Genomic DNA, 27,659 nt, shown 5'->3' with positions numbered 1-27,659 from the left:
AATCTGTTATGAGAATTAAAGAGAATAATATAGAAGCACTTAGCAGAATGTCTGGTACACAGTAGGTGCTCAATAAGTATTGGTGAGTGTTATTTATATTATTTTCACTAAGGGAGTGATGTGGCTGGGCTCCACCTGCAGTGGTCCCAAGTTCTGAATCCAGACTCGGGCAAGCATCAGGCCTAGGTCCACCACAGCAGGCTCCACCAACCTTTCGTTGTTATCTCACTGCAGATCAAATCCTGCTACTACCTGCCTTGCTTTGTGACCTCCAAGAACGAGTGTCTCTGGACCGACATGCTCTCCAATTTTGGATACCCTGGCTACCAGTCCAAACACTATGCCTGCATCCGGCAGAAGGGTGGCTACTGCAGCTGGTACCGAGGATGGGCCCCCCCGGACAAAAGCATCATCAATGCCACAGACCCCTGAGTGCCAGACCCTGCCCCACCTCACTTCCCTCCCTTCCCACTGAGCTTCCCTTGGACACTAACTCTTCCCAGATGATGACAATGAAATTAGTGCCTGTTTTCTTGCAAATTTAGCACTTGGAACACTTAAAGGAAAATCTATGCTGTCATATGGAGTTTATTTGGAACCATCCTCCTGGCCCCACCCTTCCCTTTCTTTTTGGTTTTGACATCACCCATTTCCACCTGGAAATTTTTGGTGCCATGCCAGAAAGAATGAGGAATGTATATTCTTTTTTGTGATGATATAATCTATATTTTTTTAGGAAAACAAAAATTGAAAAACTACCCAATTTGGGCATTGTAAGACCTACCCCTCTTTCTTCTTCTCCATCTAGCCATCTCCCAGACCCTCCTCCCTTTGCCCTTCTCTTCCCCCTTCCCCAGTACATAAAGGACACAGACAAGGAAGCTGCTGGAAAGTCAACTGTTTCAAATAAGTCAAGGGCAGCAAGCAGATAGACTCAAGGTACGCAAAAGATCTTATATACCAAGGAGATGCTACTGCATGTCCCCACCAGACTATGTCTGTCTGTGTCTGCACGCGAGAGTGAGGGAGGGGAGGAAGAAACTGCAAGAGGGTCTGGATGATGCAGTACACACACAATTCCCCAGCCCAACGATGCTTGGGTTGACCAGATGTTTCTGAGTCTGGAGCAAGCAGCCAGGCCAGAATAACAGAACTTTCTTAGTTGGTGAAGACTTAAACATCTGCCTGAGGTCAGGAGGCAATTTGCCTGCCTTGGACAAAAGCTCAGGTGAAAGACTGAGATGAATGTCTTTCCTCTCCCCGCCTCCCACAAGATTTCCTCCTGGAAAACTCTTTAGTAGATTTGGCCAGGAGCTTGCCTTTATGTAAATTGGAGAGATACAAACACAGTACACTATCCACAGATATAGGACCAGTAGATTTGGGTAGAGAATACTATTTCCAAAGTAGCATTTATCTCACCTAGGGGGATGTGTTTGCATACACATTTGCATATACCCACATGGGGACATAAGCTAATTTTTTACAGGACACAGAATTCTGTTCAATGCTGTTAAATACGCCAATAGTTTAATCTCTTCTATTTTGTTGTTGTTGCTTGTTTAAAGAAAATCATGACATTCCAAGTTGACCTTTTTTTTTTCAGTTTAATTAAAATTTGAAATTCTGAGCACCCTCAGCATCCCTCTAATTGGGGTCATCTGACCTCTGTCTCTCTCCTTTTCTCCTGCTTCATGTTTGGGGCCTTCGCTTAACTGCCTTACTGGCTTGGCTCAGATGGGAGATGAGAGTGAATGTGGGTCAGGGGCCTGGGCACAGGAAGGAAAGCTGCAGTGCCCTGCCTTGGCTACATGGCCACCTCTCCTGGGTTTGGGGACAACTTGCTCCTCTTCCTCCAGCTTACTGGTGGGTGAATGCCACCTCCTGAGGTCCTCAGCTCATAAAGTTAATTAAAATTGGTGGTCATTGGGAAAGCCTTACTCTGCAATCAGCTGTAGGGTTTTTGTTGTGTTTTTTGAAATAAAACTATAATATAAATTCTCTGATTAAATAAAATTATTTTTAGTGTTGAAAGTGAGATGCCAAGAGTAGGTGATAATGTATATTTTACAGAAGGGGGGGATGGTAGGATGGTTACATTTAACATGATTGCTCTGTCTCTGTTTTCAGATGATGAGGATTTATCCTGTATTAGTATTTGTATCTTCAGTTCATTCCACTTTAGGAAACAGAGCTGCCAACTGAAACAGGAGTAAAAAAAAAAAGAAGCAGACAATACATTGTAATGTCTCGCACACAAATGCAAATGCCCAGGCAAGGTGTTTGGCAGGACCCCAGTGCAAGAAGGCAGTACAGGCATCCGGTTTCCTTGGGATTGATTTCATTACCTACCTTTCACCTTGTGGTTGTGACACCTGGCATACAGGAAAACGGGGGGGGGGGGGCTTTGCTCTCTCTCAATGGGGCAGCGTAAGCAGGAGAAGCTGAGGTCAGCAGGCCAGTGGTTTTTAAGGGGTGAGCCCCAGACTTGGTGTTTCAAGATTTTCTTTATTTGAACCTCAAAGTCCTACAAGGTGGAACCCCTAACCCAAGCTGCACAAGTGCCCTCCCACAATTGGGCATCAGTGTGACCTCCATGAGGCATCTGGCTATTCTTGGTCCCTGGTGGGGTCATCTCCACTCACACAAGGAGGGGCTTGAGGTGAGGCCTGAGCATGAGTCACCTGAAGTTTCCCCCTGAAAAGGTGGTGGAATCACAGTCCCATCTGCCAGGCCCTGGCAAGGAAAACAGCAGGTCCTGAGCAAAGAAGGGTCCTTTGCAGAGTGATGTCAGGGGGCGGTTTTTGAGCTTTCTATAAGCTATAGCTTTGTTTATTTCACCTGTTCACTTACTGTATAATTTAAAGTCATTTATGTAGCTGAGACACTTCTGTATTTCATTCATATCGTGAACGTTTTATTTTGCTAAATCTTATGTCATGTGTAGGCTGTAATATGTGTACATTGTGTTTAAGAGGAAAAAGGAAAAAAAACAAAACCCACACGCCGCCATTTTCCTGAATCAAATTCTACAGTGGAACGGAGGGTAAATACTTCTACTGTGCAGGCAGCTAGACTGGCGAATTGGGGAAACTAGAAGGAACTAGCACTAGAGACTCCTCCAGACTCCTCCCTATCGGCATCTTAGGAGGGAGGAGAGAAAAAATAGCAAGTACATTCACATCCTTGCTCTGAGGCACCTCGCCCTGGGCAATCTGCTGGTCATTCCCATTCCTTTCTCCCTCTAGTCCGTTTGTCCACCCCATTGGGTAGCCACGATTTCTCCTAAAAATCCAGGGCTGTGGGACCTGTGATTCCAAGCTCTCTTGGCCTCCTCTGGCCATCTCTTCTGTCTCCCTATCCAGAAGCGCCACACCCAGGCTCTCACCTTTCAGGCCAGTGCTCCATCTGGCCAGGGTAGATAATACTGGGAGACTCCTATGCTTTAGCCTTACCCAGCCCCAGACCCTACATCATGGCAATCAAGCTACAGCCCATGAGCACCATTTTTCATACCATGGTTCTTGAGCAATTAAAAAAACAAATGACCTATTGGAACAGCTGTCTCATAGAAACTGTGGTCCCCAGGGGACAATACCCTCCCCTGCCTCTGCCCTTCATCATATGCTCAATGATCAACAATATGGATTAACCAAAAATGACACCCAAGTGTTTGGCTCCTGGCTGCTCAAGTAAAAATATCACTAAAATAGTTTTACACAAGGAAAACACTTAAATTCTGACAGCAAAAGCAAAACAAAATGGGGGAGTGTTGGGGAGACAGATATCAACAGCTTCCTAATTGGCTCTTGGGAGACACGAGGAGGGCTCATGCTCCAAGGGGAGGGGCTTCGTAAATTCTCCCATGACCCCCACCTTCCTCCTTAGCCGGTCTGCTGTCCTGAGACCCAGAAGTGATGGAGAGAAACCAACCAGAGAAAACCCTGTCTGGAAGGAATGTATTTGTTGCTAAATTTTGTAGCACTGTTTACAGTTTTCCTCCATGTTATTTATGAATTTTATATGCCGTGAATGTATATTGTTCTTGTAATGTTGCATAATGTTCACTTTTTATAGTGTGTCCTTTATTCTAAACAGTAAAGTGGTTTTATTTCTATCACACACCTGATAGAGTCTCTTGTCTCCTTGTGTCCTGACTGCCATTGTGGGTTACAGGGATCACAGAGGGCCTTGGAAGCCAGGTCCTGCCCGCTTTGGCTCCTGGCCTGTGCACACTCCCCTCCCTCCACTCACTTCTACAGCGTGGACCCACCCTGCCCCAGTCAGGTGCATTTTCAGGAGAAGCATCCTAGATTCCCTCCCGGCTGCTAATCCAGCCCTGAACTTGCTCCCTGATTCTATGGCCAGGGTTCTCCCTAGTTCTATGGAATCTGGATCAATATCTAACTGCCGGGGCTTCCCTGGTGGCGCAGTGGTTGAGAGTCCGCCTGCCGATGCAGGGGACACGGGTTCGTGCCCTGGTCCGGGAAGATCCCACATGCCGCGGAGCGGCTGGGCCTGTGAGCCATGGCCGCTGAGCCTGCGCATCCGGAGACTGTGCCCCGCAACGGGAGAGGCCACAACAGTGAGAGGCCTGCGTACCACACACACAAAATCTAATTGCCTATTAGTGGTACAGGTATTCCCAGACTGGGGCCCTGACTTGGCCTTCCCTGGTGGGAAGAATCTTCCTAAGAATCTCAACCTGGCGGAAGTGGGAGGGGGAGGCTCAAACAGCAGTCCTTGATGCCAAATGCCTGCCTGAAATTCCGAGTAGGGCTTGGCCTAGTTGGGAATGCCAGGAACTCACTACAGCCAGCCAACGCCTCCCAGAACTTACAGCTGGGCTTGTCACCCTCAATGGGCTGGGCTGGCTGCAGACCCCTCACCCAACTTTCATCCCATTGTTGACAGTGTTCCAGGGTATGGCTTTGCCCCTATTTTAAAGCTACTCTATTTTGAGCACCTATCATATGCCAAGCACAGCACCCTATACACATGATCACATTAAATCTCAACAACCCAATGAGGTAGTTCTACTGTCATGCATGGTTTTTGGCTGAGGAAGCTGAGGCTCACAGAGACCCAAGACCTAGTTAAGTAGGCAGAACTGGGATACAAACTCAGGCTGGTTTGAGGATAAACCCTGAATTTTCTCCATGGTGTTCTCACTTAGTTGGAATACGCTGGGTTGCACATGCCCTTCTTATTCCAACCAGCACATCCTGGATTCTATGACTCCTCTCACTGCATCAGACATAAAGGAAAGATAATCAATGAGAAATGTTTCTGCCTGGTTAGACTGTCCCATACCTGGAGACACCTACCAGTGTCTCCAAACAGGATTGTCAAGCTCAGCAGCCTAAGCTTGGGATTCTACAAGCAGGGCATCATCCTCAGCTGAGATTACTGAATACTCTATTAACTATCTTGTTCCCCAAGACTCACATTCCTTGCAAGGCATGCATGGGGCCATGGCCCTGCACTCCTTTGACCAGTTTAACAAGACCACCGACCATGAAAGCAGGCATGTCAAAGACTATTTCCAGCTGCCCAGAACTCTTGATCCAACTTCTTCTGGCCGCAGGATGAAGAACTCTCCACCTCATCCCAAAAGATGTTCACCTTTCCCACCATCCAAATGGGAGGCTATCCCACATATTCCAAATGGAAGGCTATCCCACATATTCTGAATTCTCTGGGAAGCTCCAACCACTTCCCAGAGACAACCTTGAGTATATTCAAAAGTTGGAATGCGAAGAGGATGTACAAGGAAACTGCCCTTTGACAATCAATGCAAACAAAATATTACTGCTTTTATTAAAATAAGAGTTGAAACCAGGTCCTGCACAGGGCTCAAGGGTTCAAGGTAACATCCTACCTTTGAAACATCTTTCACCTTTATTATCAACCTTTGGTTCCAATATGCCAGCTCAAGTTGTCCCCTGATTTGCTGAAAATTCCCAATGTCCCAAGGAATGCTGTCCATCTTTGTCATTTGCTCTACTGCCTGAAATTTTACCTGGAGACCTGACCCTCCTTCTAGGAAAGCCAGGTATTCCTATAGGATGTCACAGCTCTTCCTTAGAGCCTAGGTGGTCAGGGAGCAGCCCCTGAGCCCATCTCCTCCATTCAAATGGACTAAGTACATGGACAACTGTATTTATGCCACATCACAAAAATAAGCAGAGTAAAAAAGGGCACTCACCATTGGCTTATGGTTGGGGAAAAACGTTTGCTCCACAAGCGGGAACTTCTCAGGACCCAGGGAATGGAAGATCTTAATGAGTTGAGAGAACTAGGGAAGAATACGAGAGAACATTGGTCAACCGTTGTTACCCAGTATGTACCAACCCCTTCATTCCCTCCAGGTCCACTAAGTTCTGCTCAATCACATGTTATAAGCATTTACTACACTCTTGGCATTTCACACAAGCACAAGCTGCTGACCTTCATGCCATGTCCCCTGCCTGCAATGCCCTTCTTTTCTGAGAGGCATTTGTGTAGTAGTTTATGGTATAGACTCTGGGTTCAAATCCTCTACCACTTACTAGCTGTGTAACCTTGAAAGTCATTTCAGATTTCTGAGCTTCAGTTTCCTCATTTGTAAATGGAGAAAACAAGAGATCCAACCTGACAGGATTGTCTTAAGGATTAAATATACAGTGTATATTTAAAAGCAAGCCCTGCTCCACAGGTACAGCTGAACGTTGGCTATGTTAGTAGTAAGTATTTTCTCTTTTAGAAACCCCACTCATTTCCAACAGCACAAGCTGCATCCCTTCCACACTGTGCTCCCCCTGCTTCAGCACTTCCTAGTTTTGCCAGGGAGATAGTTACTGTCTCCAGAGCTAGTGGGTAAGCTCCTGAAAAGCAGACCTCAGACTTATAGTCTCCTCTATCACCCACCCTACTCAGAACCCCTGGGAGCTCATTCTGTGCCCAGCACTGCGCCTTAATATTGGGGCAACACACTGAACACGTAGACCAGGCCTGGAGGAAAGACCGCCTGTGGGCAGATGGTTGGGATAATAATGTCTTGCTGGAGGGAAGCAAGGGGGTTATGGGACCTGGAAGAGGGACAGAGTCGGGGTGAGGAGGACTCCCTGGAGCAGATGACATAAGAGAAGCAAGAGGGCACTCCAGGTGTGCAGTGAAACAACTGTGTGCTGGAGACACTCAGTGGCTGCCGTGGCTGTGGCCTTGGGTGTAAGGGACAGTGAGAGAGGAGGCTGGAGAGTGATCCATCACAGACCACCAGGAGCCTTAGAGGCCAGACAAAGAGCTGGGAATTCACCCAGAAGGCAAAGGGGAGCTGCTGGTGAACAAAAGCAGGGAAGAGAAAGGTAGACGCTGATCACGAAGAAGAAATATGCTGCAATGTGTGGCCTAATGTGGATGCCCAATGGCTGGAAGAGGAGCTAAGTCTTGTGCCAAACTTACTTTGGGGTAACTCGATACCAAGAGCTCACAAAGAAAGAACAGGTAACTTAGGAACTTTCTACATCAGGCCAGGATTGGTCTGTAGATTTTTGGGCTGTAACCTGCAGCTGTGGTGCAACACGGTGTCAGTTTAGTGGGCTCAAGGGACCTCAGAAATATGGGAAATGATGGGAGGGTCCCTCATTCTACAGATGAGGAAACTGAAGTCCAGAGAAGGAGAGTAATTCCATAATCAAGCAGGAGTTTTGGAGATGCCCAGCTTCACTACCTCCTACTGGCTGCATGAGCCTCAGGTTCCTCATCTGTACAATGGAGATATGAGAAATACCTACTGTCAGGGTGGTTCAAGGATTAAATATAATATGCATGTGAAGGGCTCAGAGTGCAGTTAGTGCTAATAAATGGTAGTTGCTACCATCACCATGACTATGTGGGAAAACAAGGAAGGTGAACTAATACTACCTAGGACCTTTCTGGGATGTTGCAGGCCTAAAAGCTTGGTTAGGGAAGAATGAGAAGGAGGCCAAAGCCATGGTAACAGTGGTTAAAGACTATCCATATCTATTAAAGTAATGCATGTATGCATTCAATAAATACTGAGTGCCAGCTCTGCAGAGACCTCGTTCCTAATACTAGGGACAATAATAGTTGTTACCATTTACTGAGTACGTAATGAATGCCACCCACCATTCTAAGTACTTTACATTTATAAACTCATAACCCTACCAGGAGGGCCCTATTTTTATCATCCTTTTACAAATATGGAAAATAAACTCAGAGAGATCAAGCAAGTTGCACAAGGCTAATCAACTCATAAATGGAGGAGCCTGGACCTAGGCAGTCTGGCTCCAGAGCCCATGTTCTCAACCACTGCCCTACCACCAGGAGACCATGCAGAGAGACAAGAAAAGAAGAGATGAGATGGCTAAGAGCTTCACAGAGCACGTCCTACATACCCCCCAACCTCTACATTTCCTCTTCCCCTTCTCTGCTTTGTCTTCCCCTTGACACTAATCGTGTCATATTAAATATTTGGCATGTCTATTAACATACTGCATGTGCCCCTGCTCACTACAATGTAAGACCTGGGGATTTTGGTCTGATATGCTCACTGCCATGTTCCTAGAACTTAGAACAGTCCCTGGAACATAGTAGGTGCTCTGTTTGTTGCATGAATAGATTACTTCAAGTAGGGGAGCTGGATAATACAGATGAATGAATAAATATATCATTCTAGGTGGAGATAAGTATTTGGGGAAAAAATAAAGCAGGGTAAGAAATTTGAGAGTATTTGGGGAGTGATGGGGTGGTATTTTAGGAAAAGTCTGTCTTACAGGTAACATTTGGATGGAAAGGCATATCAAATGAATGAATATGAAACTAATGAATAAAAGTGGGAGAGGAATCGAGCATTAGGGATTGGAGAGAGATGGCTTCAAGTTTGGGTTTCACCCCTCCCTGGCTCCATGACCCTGGGGAGTTTCTTAACAGCCCTAAAGCTGATCTTCCTTCTCTGTAAAATAGAGTAAGGATGCTCACTTCACGTGATAGCAATAGCGTGAGCACCAGGCAGCACAGTTTTCTAGTACATAGTAAGTGCTCAATAAACAGTGCTGACCTTTAAACAAAAATGATGACATGCTCAAATATTAATAAGAGCAGTAGGGTACCCCCTCTTACCACTAATATTATTATAACATAACACTGTATCATAATATGCTATATAATATCATTAGGTAATAATTACAGGAAGGAGTTTGGGATCTAAGTTGTTTATTCAGTTGCTTTAAAAAGACTCCTTTTAGGGCTTCCCTGGTGGCGCAGTGGTTGAGTCCGCCTGCTGATGCAGGGGACATGGGTTCATGCCCCGGTCCGGGAAGATCCCACATGCCGCGGAGCAGCTGGGCCCGTGAGCCATGGCCGCTGAGCCTGCGCGTCCGGAGCCTGTGCTCCGCAACGGGAGAGGCCACAACAGTGAGAGGCCCGCGTACAGCAAAAAAAAAAAAAAAAAAGACTCCTTTTATTACTGGGCCTCCATGCTGGGGAATGGGTCCACTTCAGGGCTGGGAGGCCAGTCACGCCTCCCACTTCGTTCCGGGTCAGCCTGGCCCAGCACCTACCACCCAGGGCTTGCTGCAGAAGTTGTAGACGGAGTAGAGGGAGTTGACGGCAGGCAGCCCTCCATACTGAAGGCCGATGACCAGGCTGCGGTAGTCTTCACCCAGGGCCATGCTGTAGGCATGCTGGCGGACAAGGATGAAGTCCGGCTTGAAGGATCTGCCAAGAGAGAGGCCGGCAGCAGTGTTACATACCTTGCATTGATGGAACAATCAGGGCAACAAGCCACAGCCTGCTGGGGATAGCGCCTCAGTTCAGAATGCAGATGGGATGTGGGAGTATGGATGAGGAAGCTCAGGTGCAAACACACAGCAACTGAAAAGTAAAAGGACTGAAAACAATTCATACTTTCTTCTATTTCTTTTTAAGGTCATTTTCTAAATTTTCTATATTGAACAACTATTTCATTTGCAATTGGAAAAAAATGTATCAAACAATTCAGTGAATATACTGCGATTTTACTAGGCACTACGGTGGATGCACGTTACTGAGTCGTCACAACTGCCCTGGGATGTGGGTATTGCTGCCATCAACTCCATCTTACAGATGAGCACCCTGAGGCTCAGGAAGATCAGGTCACTTCCTCAAAAAGACACACTTCAGGTAAGTGGCAGGGCCAGGTCTGTGTAGCCTCACAACCCCGGATCTCAACGATGGTGCAACATGGTTTTCTTCTCATATATCTCCAACGTGTCTTGTCCCTTTCAAGTAGCAACCTCTGGAAAGCAGCAAGAGCACTGATGTGATGGCCAAGAACATGCCAGGCTCTTTGCCAGGTCTCTCTGGAAATAAGATCCTGGTTAATGCTCACAAGCAAAGCTGGGTAAGGTTGGGACTATTTCTCCACCTTACAGATGAGAACACTGCAGGTCAGAGAAGTTGTGAACTTCCCCAAGTCACAAAGCTGGCAAGCAGGAGAGCCACGTTTGACCTCAGGTCATCTGGCTCCAAGTCCACATGCTCTTCCCTCCATCACACGGCTCCAGGTGGATTCACACGTTGTTTTATTCACACTGCCAAGGATCCACCTGTTTCTGGTTTCCTCATTTCTAAGTCACACGAGAAAATCAGACTCACGGTAGTTAGGTGGTTTACACTTAAAATGGTGTGATCCATCTGGCTCATCTAGAGTCAGACACTTAGCTTCAAAAAAACTTTAGTTCTTTAAAATAATTCAAATATAAATTAAAATGACTCTCAAAGGGAAAAGACTTGCCCCCAGGGAAGACACTTTTTGAATCACTGAGCTTAGGCCTTATGGGGCTTGCCCCCAGGGGCTGGCACCCAGAAGCAGGCGCCTAACAAGGACATGTTGAAGGAATGAATGATGTACATAAACATCACCTCCTGTTCCCAAAGGAAAGGGCAAGGGTCTCCCCGGCTAAGTTGTAACTCGTCCCGAGGGCGGCCGCGTGGACGGTGACATCTGGGTGTGGGTGGCATTTGCTTATGGAAGCAGTCAGTGATGTCACTGTGGTTAGGGTTGGTGTTGGGCTAGAAGCTTGGGACCTGCTATGCCTACAGTCCTGTTACATTCTTAGAGGTGAACCAGTTCCACCAGTGCATTTTACAGATGTGGAAACTGAGCCCTGTCGCCGGGCAGTGGCACGTCCCGGGTCACTCAGCAAAACTGTGGCACAGCAGGAGTTCGCACCCACTTCCCTGCTTTCCTTCTGCTCTCTGCCCTCCACTTTGCAGTGTCTTACAGCAACAGAGATGGAAGGCGGGATGAAGGGGTGTGTGTGTCTCTCACAGGGATCTGAGGACCAAAGGGAGCACTGACTTATAAGACAACCGTTTTCTACATTTATCTGATTTTTTAAATAATAGATGTTCATTGTGGAAAAAAAGAAAAAACACCCTTGGAAAACACAAAGAAGTAAACAAAATTACCTGTAATTCTCAACTCAGAGAAAATTCTAATAACCTTTCTATGTGTTTCCTTACACGTACATTATGATCCACTAACCTATTTTCATATATATAATATGCATTCACACTCATAATTGACTTCCTGCTTTCTGTTAATTATGATTTTGCTATTTTCCACATACTGCAGTGCATTTTCCCTACCAAAATGTCTTCAAAAATATCATTTCTAATGGCTACCTAATAATAGTGCACCGAATGGATATACCACATTAAGCCAACCAATCATCTATTATTATCAAGTAGCCCCTTTCCAATGTTTCACACATGCACATCTTTGCACACAAATCAACCTCTTCATTTACAACTATTTCCTTGAGATAAGAGTCTGTGAAGTGGGATCGCTGGGTTAAAGGGTATGACCTTTTTTAAAGGTACTCCAAAGAGAACCCCTTTTAAAGGAGCACAGCACCACTGCACCTGACAGCGAGCTCCTCACCGCAGGCTCACCAGCACAGTGGTCTTTAAAAAATACATTTTTCAATTTATAAACCATTTCCCCCAAAAGATACTCTGCACCCACTGCTGTTTTAGTTCTCATTTTTCTGATGTTAGTGAGATCGAGTACTTTTACTAACCATATGCATTTTCTTTTCTGTAAAAGTTTGCTCACATTTTTCCCCATTAAAAAAAAAGGAGGCATCCCTGTTTCCTCATTGACGTGAGCTCTGTGTTAGGAGGCTGCCCCTCATCTGTCACACGCAGTAATGTTTTTACTAGTTGCCTGCCTTTTTTTTTTTATGGCTGTGAATCTTAAGAAAATATGGAAACACATTTTCCATTCCCTGGGTCTTTTCCTTTTGATTTCTCTCTGCTCTGATGCTCCGAGGGTCCTCCGGGGCCCCAGTTCCGACAGCAGGATGCCCCCTCTTCCTGGGAGTGTAGTTTCCCTCACAGACAATGGTGCTAGCGCACTTGGTGCCTCACTAGGGCAACTTCCCTCTGCTCCAGGAGGAAATAAAGTCTTGTGCTGGGCAGCCTCCTAGTTTTTCACTGTTTGTGGAGAACTCATAAGAAGAACACAGCCTGGGGGTGGGGGGGAAATCTGGCTATCTAGAAAAAGGAGGTGCCCTTCCCAGACCACCTTCCAAGAAGAGTATCCGATGGCCTGTCTTGGGATACTCTGACCCCAGCCCCAGGTATTATGGTGCTGTCTTTCCAGGCTGTCTAGAGCTCACCTCTAAATCAGATCTTTCTTACTCCTTGAAATAAAGTAGTGGCTACCTCCTATTTGTCTTCCAGGATTTGGGAGTCTACCTCAAGCTTCCATACTCCAAGTGCTCTTTTAAAATTATACATCAACTCCATGCTCAAAACCCTCACAAGTCTTCCCTCTTTCCGATGACAGATCCTCACCTCCTTACCATGGCTACAAGGTCCCTGCCCACCTCTCCAACCTCATTTCTACTTTATCCCCTCCCTCACCTCCACCCAAACCACACTGACAACTGCTCCTCCCTCTAATTCTCAACCTGGATGCTCTTTTCCCAAATTGTTCCAGGGTGCCTCATTCTTATCACTCATTGGCTCAAATTCATTTCCTGAAAGACACCTGTCCTGTTCGCTCTATTGAAATTTTCCCCAACCCTCATATTGCCCTATTTTCTTTTCTTGACACCTCTTATGACAAGTGTATTTCTCCTGTTTATATGTTAAGTTGTTTATTGTCTGTCTCTCCCCTCTAAAGATGTCAGCTCAATGAGAACAGGGGAACTGCCCATCTTGGACAAAATAGGCCTTATCAATATTTTTAAATGAACGATGAAGTTAATGAATTCATGTACACATGAAAGAATGAGTGAACACGAAGTGGAAAAAGGAGTGACCTCTTTCCTTGTGGCCCTAGAGAAGAGAATTAGGACTGATGACCAAAGTAGCCAGGAGATAACATGTGGCCCCTAATAACCAGGGGGCTGCCTTACAAAGTAATGAGTCCTGTGTTCCTAGAGGTATGTTAGCATCACCAAGAAGGTTTTAACCCCAGAGAATGAAAGTCAGACCCCATGACTGCTTAAGATTCTCAGATACAATATGTGAGAAATAAACACTCTCCATGTGTAATGTATCACAGCAAACCAGGCATGTGTCACAGTTCAAATTCTGCCATTGGTTGATGCACAGAATGCACGGTGTCCTTCCAGACAGCCTGGGATACAAGGGATTTGCATGGAAAGCAGAAAAGTTAGTGACTCCAGCACTTAGTTCCTCCCTCCATACCCAGCACCCAAGGTTCTCTATCCAGTCAGGGAACAGCCACATCCTGCATGTCACCCCAACATCCAAGGATGTGGTCAGTAGCTTCTGGGCCTGACAGTGGACCAAGCATTCCTGTAGAGGCTGGAGATCCTGAGATGACTGGGACACAATCCCTGCTTTCATGAAACTCACAGTCCTAGAGGAGGTGGGTGAAAAGCTAAAGGATAAGGATTTGCTAAAAGAACAAAGGAAAAAGTGAGTGAGTGAAATAACAGAGGCATGTATTAAACACTAAGGTGGCCCTCTGTCTGGGGAGGGTGTGGATGAGTGTGTGCTGGCTGGGTCATGGAAGAAAAGTAGGGGTTTGTCAGGTGAACAGGGTTTTAAAGGTTTCCAGGTAGAGGGAATGGCACCTGCAACTGAATGAATGAACCCCTGAAGTGGGGGGTGTAATGGACTGTGCTGGTTTTGTTTTATCTTCTCAGTAGCCTTCTTTTTGGCGGGGGGAACAGACTCTGTGATAAAATCCTCTCCAAACAGAGAACCACATTTCCCTGGGCATTAACTGGTCTAAGGATTGCGTTGCTAATGTAAAATGGGCCCGTCGCAATCCTCGTCTGAGGGGCCGGCTAAGCTGGAGTGATGTCATGTGGGGCTGATGAACACCGTCTTCCTGCTCCATGGAGGGACCCCACCTGTACCGGAAGTGCCACGAGGAACAACACAAGGAGGGAGATAGAAACCTGCCCGCATCACTTGAGCCCCTGGATCCTGACACCAGAGCCAGCTTTACCTTCTGAGTTATGTGAGCCATTAAGTTTTCTCTTTTGCCTACACTAGTTTGAATTGGTTCTGGTGCTTCCCATCACTATTGCTCTGGCTGATACTGGAAAGAAGTGGCAAAGTTTGCAATTGGTTGCACGGCTGGAGTATGAGGTCTGATGAGGTGGTGGCAAGAGATGAGGCTAGGTGGAAATTCCCAACAACTCTCATGACCCCCTCCTGCTCTTCTGTCTCCACAGACCCACTGGGCCCACACCCTGTGTCTGTCATGCCTGAGCAAGAAGACCTCCTTCAGTCCCAAACAAGCTGGCACATCCTGGCTGGAGGCTGTACTTGGGTTTTCCTGTTATTTAGACTTAATATGAGCTATATTATTTGGGTTTCTGATCCCAGGTCTTTCTCAGAAGTGGCAGTCGACACTGGAGAGGAAATCAAAGACAACATATAATTAAATGGTAGAGTTGGGACAGGTGACACATTGCTCGGAGATTATTAGGTGCTCCAGGCAGCGTCAAGAGGTAGGGGGCCAAAGGCTGAGTGACTTTTAACCACTGGAGAAGTGTAATAATTCCCTCAATATGCAGAAGCCTGCGGTGGCAAGAAAAGATTTTTGGCTGGGCTTTGCCTGGGACCTAAGTTAATAAGCAGAAGCCTCATTATTCTCAGCCACTTGACTGCTATTTTGTAACAGTCCCCTGTTCCCAGGAGAGCCAGGTTGACTAAGGGTGACAATGTTGCTAATTTTGGTCACATGTTTACCCATCACACTCAGACCTAACCCCAGCCATGCCTGGGAAGGCTCTGGACTTCCTGACATCTGAGTCCACCATCAGAGACTTCAGGTGTCCTTGTAACTTCTCCACATTTCTCACAATCCTTAATCCCATTCCCCTCCCCCTCTGAAAATTCAACCTCAGGTACCAAATCTGTGGGAAGGAGACCAAGAGAACTGAGGAAGTCAGTAGAAACAGGTGTCCTGAGGAAAAGGGGAGGGGGAATGGCCACACTCCTGAAGGCTTAGGGACCATAACCTCCAGCAAGGACAGAACAGAGGAGATGTGCACACTTGGCAGACGGAGGGCTCTGAGTGGGCAATGTGGAAGGGCTTTGGGAATTAGCGATGCTTCCCGTCAGTCTGAGGACTGCAACAAATTAGTCCAGGCCGAAAAGAAAGTAGGTGGCAGCCAACCAGGAATCTGGCGAGAAGCAGACAACAGGATGCTGCAGTGAGGTCTGTGGGGCCCGCACAGCAGCTGCCAGCTGCACAGCGTGATGACGGTGGGGAAGGGGCCCGGCAGGGTTTATGAACAGCCAGGCACTCTGATGAATCCTGGGGCTCTCTTTGTAAACTACTAGGAGGTTAATAAAACACAGACACGAGTTGCTGGAGGAAGTAGGCTTCCTCGTCTCCCTTCTCAGCCTCAGAATCTCCATCTCTTTCCCCTAGTCTCTTCCTTCCCTTTCATTTCAGAGAAGGAGTCCTTGCTGCTCCATCCTCCTCCTCCATCACCCTGGGGATCACACATGTTATGGGTTGAATTGTGTCCCCCCCAAAAGATACATTGAAGTCCTGAGCCCCATTACCTGTGTGTGTGTGACCTTAATTGGAAATAAGTGCTTGCAGATTTAATCAAGTTAAGGTGAGTCATACTGGAGTAGGGCAGGCCCTAATCCAATGACTGGAATCTTTATAAGAAGAGGTAAATCTGGACACAGACTCAGAGAGGAAGAGGAAAATGCCATGTGATGAAGGAGCCAAAGGTTGGAGTGATGTATTTACATGTCAAGGAACATCAGGGATTGCTGGCAACCAAGAGAAGCCAGGAAGAGACAGGGATGGATCCTCACCTAGATCCTTGAGAGGGAGCAAGGCCCTGCTGACACCTTGATCTCAGACTTCCAGCCTCCAGAACCGTGAGAGAATACGTTTCTGTTGTGTACGTCACCCAGCCTCTGGTACTTAGCTACTACAGCAGCCTCAGGAAACGAATACTCTGCACACCCGCAATATTTCCTCTTTCTAGCAGCTTCCTGGCTTTCTTTGTTCTTGTGTGTATCCATCCACAGCCCCCTCCCCACTTCCCAAAACAACAACCCCGACTCCAACAATAAGAAAACCTGTGCTTCAAGGTTGAAAATGAATGACAGTAATGTTCATATTTACGTAAAAGAGTTAACAAATCAACAAAAATAATAATGCATGGAGATTTGTTTGGAAGCATGTTCACCACAAATGCTAAGCTGGCTGTCTCTGTAGGGTGGGATGGAAAATGGGGGTTTTTACATTCTTCTTCAGACTTTTTGGTACCATCTGCATTTAAAAAAAAGAGCACAAAGCATTTTTACAACTAGGAAAAAACAATGAGGTTTATCTTCATTTTGGGAAAAAGCGATAAATCTAACAATGATGTAACATCATGGAAAATGCTTATGGGACAATTTCACGTGACATAAAACAACAGAAAAAGAAATCTGTGTAATGACTAAAGCACTGTAAAAATGACAGGCCTGGAAGGGGAGTGGGAACATTGTTAATTTGTTAAGGTGGTGAGGCTGCAGGTGATTTCTTTCGTTTTGAAATTTTCCTTTTTTGTTATCATGTGATTTGGGCAATAACCAGAACTTGTGATTGGCATAAATAAATAACTGAATGTAAAACAACCCCCCTTCACTTGGCCTGGCAGCCATAACTAGCCATTCCCCCACTTCCTCCAGTTGCTACTGTCTGTGCCTGCTAGCCCCAATTCCCACATACCCATCTCCATCACCCTCTGCATCTGGCTGCCATTCCCCTTTCCACCCTAGTGAAATCACACTGAGATCATTCCTAAAAGCCAAACTCCAGGATCAAATGGACTCTGCTATGCCCTCAATTTCCTTGATTTCTAATAACACCTAACGTACAATGAGCCTCCATTCTAAGCCCTCCACATATCTTCAATCATTTAAGCAGCTGTTCTTTTCATCCCCATTTTCCAGATAAGGAAACTGAGGCACAGAGTGGTTAAGGAACTTGCCAAGGTTACACAGCTGTTGTTGGTGGGACCACGAGTCAAACCTGGAAGCTGTAGGCTCTAGAGAAGGGTTTCTCACTCTCTGCACTATTGACCTTTGGACCTGGATAAGTCTTCCTTGTGGGGGCTGTCCTGTGCATTGTAGGGTGAGGCACATCCCTGGCCTCCACCCAACAGATGCAGTAGCACCTCCATGCCCAGCTATGACAACTAAAAATGTCTCTAGACATTGCCAAGAGTCCTCTGGGGGGCAAATTCACCCTGGTCCTCGTGGCCTCTGTAGCATGATCTTCATTGTCCCCGCCCTGAAGACGCTCTCCCCTTGCTTCCCAGCTGCTTCCTCCCGGCTCCTCACTGTGTCTTCTCCCCTCTTATGGCCCTTCCCCAAGGCCCAGTGTTGGTTCCCTGCCCCGTGAAATCGCCTCCATTCAGTGGGTTCACCCACCTTGTCCTCACAGGCAATAGTGGAACAGAGCACCTCCTCTGCACCAGGAGTCATTTTTAGGCTTTTAATTACATTATCTTTAATCCTCACAATGACCCTATAGAAGGGAGATTATCAATATTTTTCAAGAAACGAAGGCACCAATAATCCATAAAAATATTGAATCGCTATGTTGCATACCTAAAACGAATATAATATTGTAAGTCAACTATACTTCAATTAAAAATAAATAAATAAAAATAAAAGTAAATAAATAAATAAATAAATAATAATTTAAAAAAAAAGAAACTAAGGCACCGAGAGATTAAGCACAACAAGAACAAGGTCCACATGAGACCTGAGTGCTTCAGAGCTGACGTACTACACAGCCAGTGTGCTACCAGCACCATCCTTATCACCTCAGATTCACTGTGCCTGGACCCTAAGTCATCAGCCTCCCCCAGTGTGGATCTCCTGACTTCTGTTAAGGCACCTCCCATGCCCCCAGGAACCCAGGATCTGTCACCCTGAAGTCATCTGCGATTCTTCACTCTGACCCCCTATGCAGGGAGCCGACTCCCCACTCCAGAAGTGTATAGGGTTTCCCCCTACACCCCCACTCCCCACCCTCACTCTGGTTTTCCCTCCCATTGCCTCATGCCCAGGACTTCTCAGCGCACCCTCAGCTCCTAACCCCTGGTCACAAACCCCTCCCCTTGCTCCTCGGAAGCGCAGAATCCAGACTGCTGAGTGCTGAGTGTGACGTGACCCCCCCTGCCTCTGCCCCGGGATTCCCAAGCTAAATGTCAACAGGGCCCAAGCAGGTAACATCAGGGTAGGCGAGCGGGCCAGTCTTCTCTAGCAGTGTCCTTGGTGGTCTTCTTCTAACACATACTCTCTTTGTTTCCAAATTAAACACGGTAATATTCTTCATTTCCACAATGTTCTCTCCAACCTTTTTTAGGAGCAGGCACGTCCCCTACTCTTTCATTTTCCCACTTTTGATAACGACTTGAGCACTACAAACATTTCGTCTTCCTGTAGGAGAGCGCAGCCTCTATGACAGACGGCAGCTAACGCAGGCCTCTGTGGAGAGCTGGGAGAAGTGGTGACTGGTGAAATGGAAAACAGCCTAAGCTCTAGACGTTACGGCCTCCTAGGAACGAGGTCCCAGATGGCCCTAAGGCCTTTCTAAAGAAGCCCAAATCTGGATATTTATAAGAAATTCTCAGTTACTTAAATGTTGATGGCTCATTCGAAAATTTCTAAAAATCACCATGCACCAAAAATAAATAAAGCAGGACTGCTATGGGAAAAACTCCAATGAAACTCAAGGCTGCACCTATAGGGGGCAACTGTGACCAACTCCAGCATATGGTGGCCACATGGAAATACTTGGTCCAGTCTTACCAAATCCTTTGATTTTCAAATGAAGCCAGAAACCTGCCTTTTATATGAAATCTTCTTGTGTGAGATCTCTCCTTTTAAAAAAATATGGGACCACATTGTGTGTGCAAACCAAACTTATCTGGACGGGGGGATGTGGCCTGAAAGCGAGCAGTGCATGTTCTCCAACTTAGCGGGGGGAAGGTCCCTCTCCCGCCGCCACCCTCACCTACATCCCACTCCTGCGCTAATCTTGAAATCCTGCTTCCCTCCTGCCACTCTGCTGTTCAAAATCCTCCAGCTGCCTCACTGCCCACAGGCGGGAGTTCATACTTCTTCCTCTGGGGCTCAGTGCTCCCCAGAAAGTGGTCTGGGCCTCCTCTGAGCTGCTCCTAGGACGACCTTCCGCCCAGGTCCATGGTCCTGCTGACCCCACGCTCACCTTCCATCCATTCCTACTGCACTCTGTCCACACCACTCCCCATGCTCAGGCAACTGCCCTTCAAAAATTCCAACTCAAATCCCACGTCCTCACAACTGCTTCCCATCCTCCATTCCTGTCACCTTCAGGGTGCCTGGCTCATGTGGAAATTCCTCACACAGCATCTCCTGACAGCTCACGAGTTGTGGTCTCCTACTTAACTTTTCACCTGTCCAAGGGTGCCTCCATCTGGGGGCAGGGTTCTTGCCTTGCCTCCCAAGTCTCCTCTCCACGTTGCCCAGAGACATTTTCGTAGGACACACACCTGAGCGTGTTGCTTGCTCTCCTGGTTTTGGAGGCTGCCCACTGTGTACAGATTGAAGCCCAACTGCTATAGCATGACACAGAGAATCCTGAGTCTGGTCTGATTTTAAAAGGTCTAATTCTCCAGCTCCACTGTGGTCATCTATGGTCAAATAGATGATATGCATCCTATACTTCAGCCACACAGGACTCCAGCTATACCCGGAAGCCACGATCTGTCTCACCTTTTGACTCTATACATACTTGGGAAAATGAAAAGGACAGCAGACTATTCAGAGAGAGCACTGTGGAAATTAAGAATATTCCTATGTATTTAATATGGTAAAAAGTGAGCCCAGGAATGCTCTTGCTCATCTGCCTGCTCTTACTGGTCTTTCAAAACTCACTGTTAATCAGTCAATCCCTGTAGAATGGGCTGCTATTATTTACTTCCTGGGATAAAAGTTAACCAACACACACACACACACACACACACACTCACACTCACTCTCTCTCTCTCTCTCTCTCTCTCTCTCCCTCTCTCTCTCTCTCTCTCTGAAAACAGTGAAGGTCTCTGAACAACCAGGGCTGTTGCATACCTGCGTATACCACGCCCCTGACTGCCTGGCAGGTGTCCAGTGCTAGTAGGTGCTCAGGACATGCATGGGGAAATGGAGCGTGCTCTGACTTCCTTTCCCAGGGTCCTGGCCCATGTAAAGTCAGCAGCACTTCAACAACTAGCAGGGACGAAGGATCCCAAGACAGCAAAAGAGCATGAGGAACGGTGGGCAAAGCATGGCATAGTCTAGTCCCAGTTATGCCCCTGACTTGCCGTGGGCCTCTGACACTGCTGCTTCTCCTCTCTGGGCCTCAGTTTTCTCACTGGTAAAAGGACAGCTGGGCTAAGTGACCTCCAAGGGCCCTTCCTAGGGTAACTGCTTCCAGTTGCAGACTTGGAACCAAGGCTTTCATCACCAACCTCTCTGTCGAATCTGTCCGAGTTCCCTTGTGACATTCTGTCATGTAGCAGTAGTTTATAAGAATCACGATCACTGACTATTGGGTACTTGCTGAGTGCCAGGGACAGACAAGGGTCTTTTCAAGCCTTATCTTATCGAATCCTCACATAAAGCCCCTGTGAAGTGGGTCCTTGTCTTGGGTTGAGTCCCCTAAAAGAGGTGCCCAAAACAGGCTTCCAAAGCCTATGATTCATGGAGGGAGGGTGTGCTCTTGAGGAAAAGCTGTAAGAGAAGCAGGACAGGAAGGTGAAGGGGCTGAGGATGGACATAGCTGTGGGTAAGCTCTAGCCTTGGCTTGATCTATAGAAATTTCTGGAGCATAAATAGTCCCATGGAGTTGTCCCATCTTGAGGAAAGAGAACTGGGCTTTTGTGTCCCCAGTATCAGTCAGTTACCAGCTCCCCTGATGGGAGGGGGAATGGCAGCCGAAGGAGATAGCCTTTCGGCTGTCTCAGGGATGCTGTTACCATAAGCCAAAGGCTCTGGAGGAGGCCAGAGGTACAGCCATTACCACAGCACTCACAGTGCAGGGGATGGCTGCACTGGCTGGCAAAGGGGGTCTGAGCAGAGAACCCCAGCATCTATACAACACTATCATTAGCCCATTTGGCAAATGGGAAAAACCGAGACCAGGAGTGGTTAAACATGCTCTCTGGGTCGCAGAACTATGAAATATAGAGCTCTGTACCATTAAGAACAAATCACATCTCCCATAGGCAGTCCCCACCCCTGTGGAGCAGGACTCACGGGCCTCTGTTTTCCGGCACCCAGAATAGTTACTGCATCCAAAGGATGCCGAGGTGTACCTGGAATGGCTGGGTTTGTGAGATGCAGCTCGCCATGGCTGTGGGGTCTCAGGGTGCCATGTGTCTGTGAGGCAGGGAGGTTAGCCCTCACCCCACGCGGGGGCCAGGGGAGCGTCCTGCTCTCTGACAGCTGCCTGGGCTCCAAGCCCTGTCAGCAGCCTGCTCCACGCTGGGGCGGGCCTCCTGCCAGGCTGCCGCTGCGGGAAGGGGAACATTATTCATCAGGGAGATAAGGCAGCTGATGAGAGATGGGCCTCAGAGCAGCTGTTCCTCACCAGTGGCTGAAGCGGATGCTGGAAAAGCGGAGGGGAGGGGAAGATGGGGGGAAGCCCATTTTGAGATAAAAAATGATGGTACTGCTGGGGGGTGACGGGAGAGCACATTTCCAACTGAGACTGGGTGCTAGTATACACTTATACCCCAGGCCTTTCCCACAAATATCTGTGCCTGACGAACCACACGTGTGCCTCTGTCAGATTTAACTATTGAACAAATCAGGGGGTTCTCTCATCAGCTCACTCAGCGAGAAGTATCCACCTGGAGGGGTGCATAGTTCCCAGAAAGACGTCTTCCCCAAGCTTACTGTCCACTGAAATAGACTTGGGGCTAAGGGAGGCTGAGTGCTCCTGGCTGGGCTACAGCGCTAAATCCTCACTTCCTGCCTCCAGGGCACTCGAGCAGCAATGACTTCAGGGACCCTAAGCCCCGTTCCTGCAGCTCCCCTGGGACTCTCCTCTCCAAGCTGCCCCTACAGGGTGGAATTCTCCCGACTGAGGAGCATGTGTGGGTGAGGTTTCTTTATCTTTTTTTGTTTGTTGGTTTATTTTTTGAAAGGAGCCATTAAAAGGGACCCCAAGGGTTTCCCGGGAGAGAGTTGGGCAGATCCTCTGCAGTGGGAAACAGGCTCCTGAGGGTCTTCACTGACCCACCAGGACACCCCTCCCACCTCCTCCCCTGAGCGGCTGTCACCTTCCTTTCTGACCACAGTGGAGGGTTTCCTCAGAAGTCAGGCTCTCCCCTGCCCCATGTCCTGCAGTGCACCTTCCCACCCTGACCTCCTGGCTAACCTTTCCTTTTCCTTAGCAGGCAGAACAGGGAGGTGTGCATACAGGGGTCTTTAAGAGCATCTGTGATATTATACTTTTCTTTATAAACTAATCTAAAACAAATGCTGCAGAATGTTGATTTGACAAGCAGGGTCATGAGCACACGAATAGCAACAGGTAACGTTTATTAAGCACATGGTGCGTGCGAGGAAATTTTGCCTTTTAAAGAGTTTTACCTTAAGTAATCCCGACAATTACCTTTAGAGGCAGGTGTTTTTCCTTTTTTTTAAACTTTTAATTTTATATTGGAGTATAGCCAATGAACAATGTTGTGATAGTTTCAGGTGCACAGCAAAGGGACTCAGCCATACATTTACGTGTACCCATTCTCCCCCACACTCCCCTCCCATCCAGGCTGCCACATAACATTGAGCAGAGTTCCCTGTGCTGTACAGTGCGTCCTTGTTGGTTACCCATTTTACATAGAGCAGTGTGTAAGTTGTTTTTTTTCTAAATAAGACAGAGGCACAGAGAGGTTAAGTCACCTCCCCAATGTCCCACTGCAGAGCCAGGTAGCCTGGCCCCTCACCACCTCAGTGTATGGGTGTTTGGTATACTATTCTCTGAACTGCTCCTGTGCTTGAAACAGTTTAGAACTGTTTTCTTTAAAGATCTGAAGTAAGTATGGCAAAATGTTAATATTTGTTAAATTGGTGTGTTCAACTCTGCTTAAAATTATTCCAAACTTTATATATATGAATATTTCAAAAGAAAAAGAAAAAAAGCCTCAGTGCTGTTCCTTCTGGAGCCCCCTCCTCACCCTCTCCTCAAAGCTCCCAGCTTTCTGTGCTACTCTCCATTCTGACTCTTATCACATCACATCCTAGCTGTTGATTTACTTCTCATTTCTCCTTCTAGGCTGTGAACTACACCAGGGATGATGCTGGATTTATATCTGCATTTCCACGGCCTGGCCTATTGCAAGGAATCTAGATGCTCAATAAAATCATTAAACTAATGAAGCTACTCTGGGGGCTCCCATGGGTGAGGACTGAAGTGCTGATGGAAGAGAGGCTGCAGGGGGCGGAGGGACAACTGTGGGCCCTGCCGTCCCTGCTGGAGACATACGGCAACAATTTTAGGATGAACACTCAGTCAGGGTTTCCAGCATAAATGCTTCCAGCTGCACCTTCCACTGTGCAAAGGAACTTCTTAAGACAGGATTTTGGCTGCTTCCAGCTCAGCTCACAGGCCTAATCTGAGAAGTGGAGGGCAGCTTTCAAGGAAGTCATCTGGGTTTTACCCATTGTGTCTCCATCTGTGACCCTTTGCTGGTTTGATGGTTGTCAGGTGAACCCTCTGCAATGTGTCTTTTTTACTCTAGCTTAGGGGTTCTCAATCTTGGCTGCACCCTGAATCACCTGGGGAGCTCTCAAAACTATTCACACTTACTCCTTCCCCTCTTCTCTCACCCCCAGATATTTTGATATGATTGGCCCCAGGCTGGGGATTTTTAGAAGCTCTCCAGGTAACTGTAACAGGACAGCCAAGGCTGAGAAGTCCTGTTAGGTGCTCTTTGCTAAAAAGACAGCTGCCACCAGGTGAACTGTGATGACTTCATCAAGAGACATTACTGAGCATCTATTATGTGAAAGGCATTGAGGAAGGAAGGAGTTTGAGATCTCTGGCCCATGGAGCAGCTGTGTTGAGGGGAGGAATTACTTAGCCGGTTTCAGCATGCACAGATCGCACAGCCAGCCTGGGAATGGTAGGGTGCTGGTACCCCCTAAACCCATGTAGGACATCACTGATTGATCACAGGATAATTTCCTGCTGAGTCCATAGTGGCGGTCAATAAATACCTGTTGGACAAGAAAGCAAGGTGGGAACTACATATACAATACTTAGGTAGCTTTCCTCAAGGTTCAGCTGGCATGGAATTACTATTTCCCTTCCTGGGTGGGACTTCACATATACTCACACCAGCTAAGGAACACATCAACACGTAAAACGAGGTCTGGCTGAAACTGGGCAACATTTCTAAGAATTTAAGTATACTTCCAACAAATGTCTAACATTGCTGATGCATGGACTACTCTTTGGGGACCACTGGTTAAGGCCCACACTGGCTAAGCACACATTACTCATTTAGTCCTTTCAATAACCCCAGAAGTCAATTAGTAGATTGTTTAGGACATGGACTTTGGCCCAAGCCCTGGTTCTACCATTTAACAGCTGTATGATCCTGGAATACTAGTTAAAACTCCTGTGCCTCAGTTTGCCCATCTATAAAAAAAGAGGATAACAATGACATGCACCTCATAGTGTTATGAGGACTGAATCTCTGCCAATCCAGATAAAGAGTTGAAGCCAGTGTCTGGCACACAGCAAGCCCGGATAAATGTTAGTTATGCTAGCTAAATATTGATGCTGGTAGAGTTTATTTGTGAGACATGCCAGAGTTTCCATATATATATATATATATATTTAAATTTCTTTAGGGACTTCCCTGGTGGTGCAGTGGTTAAGAATCCGCCTGCCAATGCAGGGGATGCAGGTTCGAGCCCTGGTCCAGGAAGATCCCACATGCCGCGAAGCAACTAAGCCCGTGCACCACAACTACTGAGGCTGCACTCTAGAGCCCACGAGCTGCAACTACTGAAGCCCACGCCTCTAGAGCCCGTGCTCTGCAACAAGAGAGGCCACCGCAATGAGAAGCCCAAGCACCGCAATGAAGAGTAGCCCCTGCTCGCCACAACTAGAGAAAGCCCACACGCCGTAACAAAGACCCAACACATTCAAAAATAAATTAACTAAAAAAAATTTCTTTAATATCTTGAAAATAGATCTCATGTATATGAGATTATATATAGCAGCCCTGCTGCAAACCCACCCAATCCTTGATGTTTTGTCCCAATACACTGATCTTGTGAACCGTTTTCATGTTGCTGGTCCACCACCACACCACATAGCTTCTTATAGCCCCACCATCCCTTACTGTCCTCAGTGGGGCTATCTATAGTGAAACTTCTGTTTAGGGTCTTGCATCCACCTACCAAGTTCCTTTCCTGTACCACAACAGTCCTGGCAATGAACTTCAGATGTTTTTCCATGACCACATACTTCAAAATCTTCTGTATACTGCTCTGACTCACGTTCTTCTACTTAGCATATCTTCAAAATCACTTCATATCAGTACAAATGGAGATGCTTCTTTATTTTTAATTGTGTCTCATTATATGGCTCTATCCTAATTTACCCAACCAATTCCCTACAGATCAACAGTTTTTTTCCAATCTTCAGCTATTCACAAGCATTTCTAAGAATGAAACTAATCTTAGCATTCACACAACGTATAACACCAATTGCCTGCCAATTGATGAATGGCAATTTTGAATGTATTGTGGTGCATACAATTGCTTATAAGAATTTTATGCACCATGGAATTGGGTGCAAAAAATGTATTTGACAGTATTTGCTTATACTTTCTGTATGCAAGATGGTTTTGGCTGCAAAACCATAGTGATGACTGAAGCAATAAAGAAAATGTATTACATTACTGAGATGGGCGGTCACAGGGGTGAGTGAATCAGAGGCTCAGCATCACCCTTAAGGACTTAAATGCTTTGTGTCCTTCTCACTCCTATTCTCAGGGATAGACTTTTGTCCTCACACTGTCCCTCATATCATCAGTGACGCATCCCAACTCCCAAGTTCCCACTCTCATACCTTTCAGAAAAAGCCCCTTCCTTCTTAAAAAAGAAGCTTGGTAGATTTTCCAGAATCCCCTGGCAGGTACCTCTCAGGCCTCACTGGTCAGAACTGCATCTCAGGCTCTTTCCTAAACACACGTCTCTCAGTGGGAACAGAGTGATCACAACTAGCTGAAACAAACCAAGATTCATCCCCTGGCACTAGAAGGGGTCTATGTTTCCTTGAAGTATATGGCCAACATCTGGATAAACTCAGGATTCAGGAGGCAAGAAAAAAGGCAAGCAACCAACAGTATATGGCACACCTTCTGAAGCCTTCATCTTCAGACCATACATTGCTCTTTTAAAGAACTGGCTCATAGGATTATGTGTTTTAAGAAAAGAACATTGTTAAGCATATTTACAATGACACATATGGATAAATTTTAAAATGCAATTGTAACTCTTAAAATCTGCTACAAGGCTTTAACAAGGTCTGGCAGACCTAGTGGTACAAAGAACTCTTGACTTGAAATCAAAAAACACAAGATTGAGGGTTTCCCTGGTGGCACAGTCGTTGAGAGTCCACCTGCTGATGCAGAGGACACGGGTTCATGCCCCGGTCCGGGAAGATCCCACATGCCGCGGAGCGGCTGGGCCCGTGAGCCATGGCCGTTGAGCCTGAGCGTCCGGAGCCTGTGCTCCACAACGGGAGAGGCCACTACAGTGAGAGGCCCACATACCGCAAAAAAAAAAAAAACCCACAAGATTGAGACTCTCTGCCACTTCTACAAGACCTGGGAAATATTTCCTCGGCTTCCCAGGCCGCTGTTTTCTTCTTTGTGAAAGTGGCAGCAGAGGAAGACAGAATGCACTTGCAGTTAGGCCTGGCTTAGAACCCTAGCTCCACCAGCTGTGTGGGTATGGGCAAGTTTTGAACCCCAGTTTTCCTCATAGGTAAAATGGTGATAAAAATGTGAAATTCAGAGTATATTTTTAAAAATACTTCAAAAAATATTTAAAGATATACTTCCTAGAAGTATGATTTGTACAAAATAAAATGTACCTATTTAGAATGT

General features: G+C 46.8%; 2 protein-coding genes across 2 annotated transcripts in view; one reads left to right on the top strand and one right to left on the bottom strand.

Annotated features, from left to right (window-relative positions):
• Positions 1–4,124, top strand: part of TIMP3 (TIMP metallopeptidase inhibitor 3) — a 57,159-nt gene extending 53,035 nt beyond the window's left edge. The window contains exon 5 of the mRNA XM_081249877.1: positions 235–4,124. Within this exon, the coding sequence (XP_081106003.1) occupies positions 235–432 (198 nt within the window). The 3' untranslated portion in view covers positions 433–4,124. The remainder of the gene's footprint in view (positions 1–234) is intronic.
• SYN3 (synapsin III) overlaps positions 1–27,659 on the bottom strand; it is a 455,663-nt gene that overhangs the window by 288,908 nt on the left and 139,096 nt on the right. The window contains exons 5-6 of the mRNA XM_081249878.1: positions 9,564–9,720; positions 6,209–6,298 (exon numbers count right to left, since the gene is read on the bottom strand). Of these exons, the coding sequence (XP_081106004.1) occupies positions 6,209–6,298; positions 9,564–9,720 (247 nt within the window). The remainder of the gene's footprint in view (positions 1–6,208; positions 6,299–9,563; positions 9,721–27,659) is intronic.

This window comes from Mesoplodon bidens, assembly GCF_964165515.1.
Source record: "Mesoplodon bidens genome assembly, chromosome: 11".
NCBI lineage: Eukaryota > Metazoa > Chordata > Mammalia > Artiodactyla > Ziphiidae > Mesoplodon > Mesoplodon bidens.
The sequence above is the reverse complement of the archived record's forward strand: the minus strand, read 5'-3'. Positions and strand labels throughout refer to the sequence as shown.